Source organism: Larus michahellis, chromosome 12 (genome assembly GCF_964199755.1).
Source record: "Larus michahellis chromosome 12, bLarMic1.1, whole genome shotgun sequence".
NCBI classification, from domain to species: domain Eukaryota; kingdom Metazoa; phylum Chordata; class Aves; order Charadriiformes; family Laridae; genus Larus; species Larus michahellis.
The window spans coordinates 3,304,822-3,315,615 of NC_133907.1; the positions used below are offsets into that span (position 1 = coordinate 3,304,822).

At 45.1% G+C, this 10,794-nt stretch overlaps 1 protein-coding gene across 1 annotated transcript; it reads right to left on the minus strand.

Annotated features, from left to right (window-relative positions):
- Positions 1-3,894: 3,894 nt before the first annotated feature.
- On the minus strand, positions 3,895-6,086 carry BHLHE23 (basic helix-loop-helix family member e23). Its single transcript, XM_074605030.1, has one exon. It carries the CDS (start codon positions 5,985-5,987, stop codon positions 5,313-5,315), a length of 675 nt encoding a protein of 224 aa, XP_074461131.1. The 5' UTR covers positions 5,988-6,086; the 3' UTR covers positions 3,895-5,312.
- Positions 6,087-10,794: the final 4,708 nt, after the last annotated feature.

Consider the following 10,794-nt stretch of genomic DNA (forward strand, 5'->3'; position numbering starts at 1 on the left):
TGTATTTATAAATACAAATAGAAATAAGAACTTGAGGTAACAGGTAAAAAAAATAACGTGAATTTTGACTATGAAAAGCTTATATATAAGTTCACGGTGAAAAACCATATTTAGAAACATCTAAATGAATGGCAAAGATATCTCAAATACTTTCTTTGTTTTGGTAATTGTTTCCATTTTCTCTTATGCACATATGCTTTATTGTAAAATGCTTGATATTAAGCTATTTTCCTACAAAACCCATGCAAACATATTTCTAATTTGATAGCAAAATATTTTGTTATATACCCATCAGGTATTTTTTATTTCAGGTAGGAGAACAACTGCCTGAGAAGCATTCATGGAACGGCTGATTTAAATGTTATAAATCCCTGAATTTTTCATCTCCCTTTGAACAGAATGCCAAAGGGGATTAAAGACTAAAGACATATCACAAACAAATTTACATTATTAAAATTACTGTAATCAAGAGTCTTTTCTAGCCTTAATCAGGATTAGTGAAAACAAAAACCCACAACTTTTCTATTGTGTAATACTAATCAAAATTCTATCAAATGACAGATAACAGGGTAAAAGCGGTTTTGAAAATTAAAAATATTGGTGGGTGTATTCTAGTATTCTTTAAAAGTATTTTCCCCTATTTGAGATGAGAGCAATGATTTCTCTGCTGGCATTTCGCATGGCAGGCAATAAGCATAGGCAAAACAAATTCCAAGAACGCTGCGAAGTCCGACCTCTTACTTTTGGGAGGAAACACACTTGTTTGAAGATACGCAATAGAAGCGGGAGGGGAAAGTGCAATGCTTGCTTCTGTTCTCCTAAACTGTATGCTAAATAATCCGAGTTGTGGAAAACTCCACTAGAAACCTGCCGTAGAGAGAACTCGAGCCTGCAGGACACGCACCGCGACTCTCGCTGCTGAGCTGGCAATAAGCAGGTTTGGTCTAAAGAACCGTGACAGCTTTTCAGCGAGGTCTTTATCCACCGTGCCCCACGCTTTACAGTTACGCTACAAGGCTAATACAGTAAAGGGATAAAGCTTGTACAGAGATTGCTGGGTCCTCTGGAGCCTCTTAAAGAAGGCAGCATTATGTTGGGTTCGGAAGCCACCGCTGTGCTCTGGAGCATCAGGCCCCATCCTGCTGTTGCTGGTATCACCAGAAACGCTGCCAATTAGTAAAGCAGCAGCAGGGCTGGACCCTATGTTCATTTCACCCTCGTAAAACGCCAATTGCTATTTTAGAATGAAAATTATAGAAATGCATGTGTAAAGAACAATCCTGAAAAATGATCTGAGAACAATGACCAATCGCTTCCTAAAGTCTCGGAAACAAGCTCAGCAATGCAGCAATATTCAGATATTTTGACAGTATGTCAGAAAATCAGCTATATGGATTAAAGAACAAGGAAAACCGTATGATTCTCACGGTTTCTTTCTAGGAACTCCAACCGATTTAACTTTCTGCTGGTACCTGAAGTAGCAAGCCGCCTTCTGGGCCCTCCATCTTCAAACCTGTTGCTTGCTTGTATTTGGTTAAACAAGATTTTACCTTGCAAGCTCAGGACCGCTAATGTTAAATCTTGACTAATGCAGTGCGAACTGACAGCAGTTTCCAACGCGCTATTAGTAAGGTTATATTGGTTAGTAAAGCATTAGTTTGGGTTAGTGACTAGAATTACACAGCTTAAAAAAAAAGCAACAGACAGTGGAGCAGCATCTCCTCTTTGCGCCTCTTCCTAATGACACCTCATGCTGGTCATTCTTGAAATTTAAAGAAAAACTAAATGAGGTTAGAAAACAATATATTGTATTAATTAAAAGTTGGCATTATGTTTTCTTCAAAGTATGAACATACCAGAATAACGAGTACATTAGAACACATGATCTGTATTTCAGTTCCATCTGAGCACACACCATAAATCCTCCTTGGAAAAAAAATGGGCATCATAACAAGAACATTTGAGCAGAAAAAAAAAAAAAAAAAAAAAAAAGATCTTCAGCGTTTTGAAGTCCTCCCTTCATATCCTCTGAAACACCAACTGGAAGCAGACATTTAAAACCTTACATGGTACACAAAATAAGGTGATTGTTTTTTCATATGCCAGAGAAGGGGAAAAACAAATGACAAGTTCCGGGATCTCCTCCCCGGAATAACCATGCAGATCTGCAAGGTTAGCACTGATGCTTCACGCACACAAATGCAGTAGTCAGATGCGATTCTATCCCCTCCCAACAAAACCATCTTTCCAGCAGCATTAGGCATTCACTTGGCAGCGGTTTTAGCAGCAGCTCAGCACCAAACATAAATCACATCGAAATAGATGCCTTCCTGTCAGCGGGAAACACAGAGGGCTCTGTATGGGAAGAGTTAAAATCCTACAAGTCCATAGCGACTTAAAGCAACTCACAGGACTGAATTTTCAGATTAACTGAGACATTAGTCAACTTTGTTTTAGTTTAGTCTTAATTTGTTTGTGGCAGAAAAAGTTATGATTGGAGTTCCGTCTATTTTTGAATTAAAAAGCTGTACTTTAAGGTCGATTTTAATAATGATTTACAAGTTCCTCTGGTATTGCTTTGATAAGTTCTACATTTCTGTTTTTAATACCTAGACTTTTAACAGTAGTTAGATACTCATGCTTGCTAGTTTTTCTATCAAAATTTTCTTTAATGCAGGTCTGATCTTTTATATTTGAAATTCCATGTTCAGCCTCCTGAGATTGCTTAATTCAAAGTGAGCTCTTAAAGAGCCTTCTGAACATGTCAACGACCCTCAGAAGGTGGATTTTTAGGATTCTAGGTAGATATGGTAATATGAGCAAGTTTTTTACTCATGTGAATTATAGGAAAAGAATTAAACAATCACTGTACTAAAACCCATTCTTCCAAAAATAGCTTGTCTCTAAGACTATGAAGAGTTTTTTAGGCTCTGAAATTAGTGAGCCACATTTTTTGCCATAATTATTTGAGAAAGAAGCAATTATGAATTCCATCATTATCAGTGTAAGCCTTTAACCAAACCAAACTCATATTTAATATTAAGCTGTTAAATACTTTGTTCTCCAACTATTTTAGTTTTGGTGAAAAATGAACAGTTAAACTATATTTAAATATCCCCAACTGCTCAATCTTGCATAATTTCAACCAGAAGTAATACAAATTTACCTAAAAATCATGATTCTCCGTTAAACTGACCCCGTTTCCAAAATATTATCTAGCAACAACTCAGTCTGCAAAATTTTAAATGACCTTTGCTGATTTGCAGTTTCCAGTCATTTTTGCTTCAGTAGTGCTTTTGGTTGGCTTTTGCTTCATCAGATGTTTTTAAGAGTATTTTCAAGATTTTCTTTTATGGAAAAAGGTAGAAGAAGTAAACAGTTCTGTAAAACTATTCTGTAAAAAAAGAAGAAAAGAAGATATAAAAATGGAAATGAGCAGGAATCAGTTTTAAGCATATGTCTTTATGAATGAGGCTTAATCACACACTTTGTTTTCCAAACACAAAAAGTCTTTTGGAAATGTATTAATTAAAATTACGTGCCATAGACAAGCGGCTTTAGAGGGATGGCAGTCCTTTTCAAATTAGCATAACACTAGCGACAGGCATGGAAATTGGTTTAATAACCCTAAATAGTTACACCCCACTCCTAACACAAATGGCCACGGACAGCTCGAGCCCCTCAGGCTGCGACTGTACCAGTTTATGCGGTTGCTCTGACATTGGGTGGGTATTCCAATCCGAACAGAAATAACCAAATGCACCTCAATTATTATTATTATATAATGACTAGCGAAGCATACAAGGCACCAAAGCGTTAAACAGCATAAACCAGAAAACCAGAGTAAACCAACATGAGCCACATCAAAAACTCAGCCAGCGAGGGACTCACTTTGTAACTTGTACTAACACAGTCAATACTTGGCAAGAGATTATTAGTTTAGTCATGATATTAAACAGCCAAACCCCACACACAGGTCTAGGGTCAAGCGGTAGATACAACACAAAAATCAAGCCAAAGGGATAAGCGGAGTCTTTAAGCGATTTCCTTCCCTGCCATGTTTTACATGGGGGTCCTCAGAGCTAAGCTCGATGCTACAAGAACCCCTTTTAAACACCACTTTCAGGGCACAGCATTCTCCAGCAAGTGTCAAAACACACACTAAATCTCTACCTACTTAGCTCTAAATGTCAGGCATAAGCAACATTTTTTTTTTTGGTGTGCTCACGATTTATGAGAGCCTGGAGAAAAACCAAATCCCTGCTGATAAGGAGGGATAAGGAAGAGCTGAATGTCCACCAGCTTTTTCCAAGTATTCCGATCATTCCCCTAACTTCACAACGCTGCTCTTCCGCAAAGGACTGCTGCGTCCGGCTCCGCTTTACCTCACTTCAGCAGGGGTTTTGCTTTGACTGCCAGCTGGCGTTAGAGACATGTAGGACAGAGAAAGTGGTTATGCATGTCTTTTATTTATTATAAATACATATAAATATGTTAAATGACTTTTTGCTTTATCGTGATGAGCAATGAGTTTGGAAAAAATCATCTGGGAAACTTAACCAAGCTGAGAAACAGGCAAAAAGCAAGCATTAGCATACAATCACAGGCTCCTCTCAGTTCAAGAACGGGTTAATTATTTTTTTTTTTTAAAGCAAAAAAAAAAAAAAAAGAGCATCTTATTTTGAAGCATCTATTGTTTTATCAAGAGTGCCAAGTTTCCCCCCTCCCGTGAGCTGACCAAATGACATTTTCATTTGGATTTGCGGGTGCAGTCCAACCCCAGCTGGCTACACGGGACACCCCCCCCACCCCGTGATTCTGAAACATTGCGTAGTTTTGCAGCCGGATTTTGCTTCCCCCGCCCCCCTTTTAAGCAATTTTTAACACAGGTTGATCACACCAAAGAAAACTCACTGAGGTTCCCATTTCCAGATCTCTCTCCCTCCCTGTTTTTCTATAGTTTAGTTTAAAAACTGCTCAGAAACTTTGTAGATCAGAGCAAGTGGAAAAGTAACATTATGCTCACAGTCCACTAACAGGCTGGGAAGGAAATAACTCTACAGATGAAGCTGCATGTGGCGGGCGTAACTAAACAAAGCCGAAAGTGGGTGTTTCTGGGGTCCACGTCAACTGCCAAATATTTCCAAATGGGGTGCAGGGAGGGGGGGTGGATTTAAGAGAAGCAAACAAAAAAAGAAAACCCAGACTTAACTGATGGTAGGAAGCCAGGGCTGATGGTAGTGGAAAGAAAAGTGCACATAAAAGAAAAGAAAAAATAAAATAAACCCAAAAAAGCCCGAAGCAGCCCGAAGTCAGGGCTTGTCGTTACAGTGTTTGCAGAGGGCAGAGGCGGCTCCTGTGAAGGCAGTGCATTTCTCGGGGCAGCCGGGCAAGGCCGTGCCGCCGAAGGGGTAGACGGCCGACTGTCCGAAGGGGTTGAGGGTGGCGGGCAGCGGGGTGCTCAGCGCCTGGCCCTGGTTCAGGTAGGCCACCAGCCGCCGCATCTCCTCCAGCGCCTGGGCCTGCATGAGGATGTAGTTCTTGGCCAGGAGCAGGGTGGCGATTTTGGAGAGTTTCCGCACCGAGGGGCTGTGGGCGTAAGGGATGACGGACCGCAGCCCGTCCAGGGCGTCGTTCAGGTCGTGCATCCTCCGCCGCTCCCGCGCGTTGATGCTGAGGCGCAGCGAGCGCTGCTCCTTGGGCTTCTTCCCCACGGCCGCCCCCTTCAGCTTGCCCTCCCGCTCGAAGGCCGCGCCGCCCTTCACCCCGGCCTCGAAGCCGTCCTCCTCCTCGCCGCTCTGCTCGCCGCTGCTCTCCGCCGACTTGCCCAGCGCCCCGGGGTGGAAGTCCGCCCCGCCGCCCCCCGGGTAAGTCCCCCGCGGGCCCTCGCCGCCGCCGCGCATCGCCCCGTAGGCGAAAGCCGAGGGGCCGTAGCCCGGGGCCAGCGCCAGGTACGCCTCGCCGCCCAGCGACTTCAGCTCGGCCATCGCCTCGGCGGGGAGCGGGGGAGCCGCGCTCCGCCGCCGCTGAGGAGAAGCGGGTGGAGGAGGCGGAGGAGAAGTAGGCGGCCCCGCCGCTCCGCTCCGCGCCGGGGGCGGGCAGTGAGGCGGGCACCGGCCCCGCCGCCCCTTATATCGCGGAGAGGGGCCCGCCGGGACGCGCCCGCCGCCCAATCGCAGCGGCCGCGGCGGGCAGCGCCTGAGGCGGCGGGCGGGAAGGGGCGCGGGGACGGGCTGGACCTTCCCTTCGTGACCGGACCGTCCCTTCGTGACTGGCCTCCCGCTTCGTGACCGGCCTTTCCCTTCGTGACCGGCCTCCCGCTTCGTGACAGGCCCCTTCCCTTCATGACCGGCCTCCCGCTCCCCTCACCCCGCCGTTTCAGGGAGATGAGGTGTCGGGGTACAGCGGGCACCCCTCAGCGGGCACCTGGGGACCAAAGGAGGTGCCACCTGAGGAGTGAGCAGGAGAAAGCAGCTCCGAACAGTGAGCGGGAATGGACACGAATCACTGTCGCCCTTATAGACCTTCTGTCTGCTGTCTGGGAGGAGGCAGCGGAGGAGAAGCTGCCGACATGAAGAGCGCAGCACCAAGAGTATTACCTGTGTTACCTGGAGCTGCCCCCGGCCGCTGGAAGGGCAGGGAGAGCATCATGAATTCCTACCCTTGTCTGAACGCTTTGGAAACATGAGAGCAGGTTCCGCTTTTAGAAGGGGACAGTGCTGAGCTCCAGGCCCGCGAATTGACTTGTTTCCCTTTCTAAAATTAATGAGAAAAGGCGATGGTTGCACCAATGCTTCAGACTGCTGCTTGCTGTAGCCCTTGTTAGCCCCGAAGCAAGCAAAGAATTAATTAGGGAACCAAAATATTTTCTGGAGACTTTCCTATTGTGATTCTTGGGGAAAACTGGGGAAGCGAAGACTCTCCTCCACTCCAGACGTAGGACCATGAGCCACTCATGGTACACGTCGCGATGGGAGGCAAAGGCATGCAAGGTCTTGCCACCTGTGGGCACGGCTTGCTGATGGGGCCGTTCTGATTTGGGTGGGGATGACAGAGGAGGCACCAGTCATGCAGACAGATTTCCGAGGTAAAGGCCCTGTCTATTTCCATTTTCTTCAGAGACTGACTTTGCTCCTCCCTTCCATGTGCCAGAAAAATGAATTTGATCCTTGGTGAGTCAGTCCAGCTCTGAAGGGAGCTGAAGGAGTTGTGGGTACCAGTGAGTGCTAAGCTCAGAAAAGAAGCAAACCACTGCACATCATGGCCTGCAGTGTGTGAGAAATCATCACTGCGGGGAATCGTTGCCAGGAGTGGTAGAGTGTCCGGCCCATGGAGAAATCTCATGGAGAATCCAAGGCAGCCACTGGCAAAGGTGAGAGCTGCGTAGAGAAGGATAATCAGGGTGCTTTGTCCCGTGTTCCTGCATTGAGATGATAGAGAGAGCTTAATCTTTAATTGCAGCAGTAAGAGGTCCCAGTCTCGCTTTTTTTCTAGGCTTCTGAGACTGCTTCACGGTACTGAGTTTTGGTACAAAGATAGCGTAAGGGCATACCACGCTTTCTCCAAGCATGACATGTGCGTGGTCCAGGCTCTCAAGTGTCTGCTTAGAAAGGATGGGGTGAATGCTGTGTAGTGACATACAGATGCGAGCAGGTGGATATTGCCCGCAGGCAGATGCAACGAGTTGATGCAGATGTACCTGGTAGGTTATTTGCTGTAGTAAATAGCTTGGGTGTTAAGGTGACACGAGGCTTTTTCCAGAATGGGTTTTGTTTTTATCAGGCCCTCTACAAAGCGTAGTTAGCTTGTCCTCTTCCCATCACCTCCCTTTATGCAGTGTGCTAATGTGAAATGACGAGCTTGTCTCTCTCCCTTCTCCACGTTAGAGCCAAGAGTGCCGAGATCTGCAGTGACACATGCACCCTCACCCATGGATGGAGAGCTGCTGCCCGCAGTGAGGCTGTTCCCCTCCCCTGTGAATGTAAGTCTGGCAGGTTGTGTTTCTGCTTTTCGGAGTAGTGGAGCACATAAAAGCAGCTGCTGTCCAAGCCTGGCTGTCAGAGCGTGCACAAGGTTTGACCATCAGATTTTCACTGGTCTTCTCTTATCTCACCTCCAGTATCTGAACATGTTACAATATTGTCACGTCTCTTTTTTCGCTACCCTTATCAGGCTTATCAGGCCATGAAGACCAATTACTGGTTTTAGTTGCTTAATTGTTTTATGAGAATCGGAACACTTAACTGCTCCTGGGACAGATCCCTGTATATATTCACGGTGACTTTCAAACACAGGTGAACCCAGCATAACCTCTGCTCATCTCTGGAATCAGTCCCAAAATCCAAGTGATAATAGACAAAGGGAGTGAGGTACTAGAATATTATCACTGTCATAAATCATTCCCATGAGAAAGATGATCAGGGATTGTTAAAAGCAGGATTGTCCCTTGCTGGAAATGATTTACCTTTTTTTGTAATGTGTTGAGATCTGGCAATGAGAAGCACTAGAAGCGTTACAGCGCTTCAGGAATTCTGGTTGTAAAGACACATTACAAGTATTGCTGGCTTTCGAAGTATGTCATAGGCATCTAACAAGGCTAATGCCAGGTGAAGCAGTGGGCTGAAAATCAGAAGTAAACACTTTTCAACAGGCTCTCTAGTGCTTTAATAGATAGATGAGTTCTTCAAGGGTTATTTCAATGCTGAAGGGCAGCTTGGGAGGTATACCAACTACAAGAGAAGAGAGCAGAACGATTTACTGCTTTATATGTAATTCCAAAACACATAGCTAAGGGAAATCATTTGGAGCCTGTATGAATTTGAAATCAAATCAGGTTTAATGCACTACCAAAAATGCACACAGAGGAATTTGCTTTGGACTTCTCCCTCAAATTTCGTCTGTGAATATGCGTCTTTGAAAATATTCAACCTGGTTTCTCACTGAAAACTGAGAAACAGGAACATCAGAGTTGGGTTTTGTCATGTTGGACTAGAACAACAAAAAAGGAAAAAAAAATAGCAGAAGGGTGTGACTCATATGTAAGAACATTGCAGAAAAAAAAATTTCTTCCATGTGCTTTGGGGAAAAATGGACATGCAATAGGAAATAAATTTATCAGATGCTGTAGAGTATTTGCCAGCTTTAAAGTGGGATTTTTTTCTTCTACTGTTTTACGTATTCAAAACTTGGTGTGAATATTTAGTAACTAATAGATGACTACTATCACTGTAATTATAATAGTTATTGTAACTGTAAGTTCCTCTAGGGAGGCCCCATACCTTTATTAAGACTCTTTTCGAGTCACAAACATTTTATAAATAAAAGGCAGTGTCAGCAATTTGATATCTGCATTCCCCATGTCTGCCTCCCTAAATTCAAGGGGTTTCTGTTAGCTTGACCAGGCAAAGCTGCCTACAAAGAGAAACACTTGCTCCTTAACTGCCTGCGGGGACCGGACCACGACTAGCACAGGCTGCCAGGGCTGCACTGACCTTCTTTTGCTGCTGGGGCTGTTTCGGGACTACAGCTCCCAGCTGCAGCTTGGAGACTGCTCTCATCCTTCAGGGAAGAAAAAAAGTGGATTTGGAAGTTGCAGCACCTGTTACTACAGGAAGAGCTTTAATACAGTTTACTTTCGTTTTAAGGCAAAGAGAGGGAGAAAAGGATGGAAAAAAATGTATTTTCTTCAATTTCAGTTTTACTTTTAAAGCTATGCACCTAAATAAAACAATGCGCCTTACAATGTCAACATCTGCTGTCTGAATGTCTAGAGGACTGGAATGAGATAGGACTAAGCTACGAAGCACAAACCTTTACTCAGAGCTACACATTACTTGTCCCATATAGATAAAAGACCTCAGGGTTTGGGGTGGACCTATTATCAAAATGTATAAGAAGATTAGTTGCAAAGTCTGCCCCATTCATTTCAAAACTTTATTTGTTTTGCTGGATAAACAGGGGGGACCAATTCGCAAATGGATTTTTTTTTTCCATCAGAAAAGAGGAGGGGGCAACCATGAGAAATGCACTCTTCATCCCTATCGGACAGAATGGGTATTAAAAGAAGAACAAAACAAAATTTCCTGAAAAGGTCAGAAGGAAGGAGGTTTAAGAGAGACCAATATGCTCTGATCTTGTGGGTTTTTTTTGTCAGGACGGGGGTTTGGCCAGCCTCCCCCGTGGGCCCGGTGCCCTCCCCGTTGCTGGCTGGCCACGTGGGCTGCGGGCTGGCCACGCCGGGCTACAGGCGGGACCGGTGGCCGCTGTGACAGTCCCATGCTGACACCTAGCGACCACCTCCTCCAGAGCCCGGCGGGCACCCGCCTCCGCTCCTCGGCATCCAGGCACAGGGAGGCAAAGCGCAAAAAAATTAGAATTGACCCAAAAGACTAAGAGGCACAATAAGACCGTGAGTGCTTGTGGGTCTCGGTGTGTAATCCCACACCCTGTGTTTTGGATACCCGCCCTGCAAATACAGCCCTGTTCTGGTGGCAGCTGTCACTGCAGCACACCCAGCAGTCTTTGGACCTTTTATTCAAATATGTGGAGAGTGGAAAGTGAAGAGGTGTTCAAGCACCGAAATGAGTGAATGGATCACCTTCTGCTGAGTACAAATGATGCTGGGACAATTGGAGTTATTCTACCCTGAAAGCTCAACGGGAACTGCTGGAAATAGTGGGTGAATGCTGCTGCCCTCGGGTGTAATAGCAAAAACAACCAGGTCAAAAAAGCACAAGATATGGCAATGCTGTGCTCGTTCTAGCTGTTTGGAAATGGTGGGTAGGTAGAGGACAG

What these genes read in the sequence shown, in the direction of transcription:
- BHLHE23 (XM_074605030.1), bottom strand. Translation starts at nt 5,987, where the DNA reads ATGGCCGAGCTGAAGTCGCTGGGCGGCGAGGCGTACCTGGCGCTGGCC.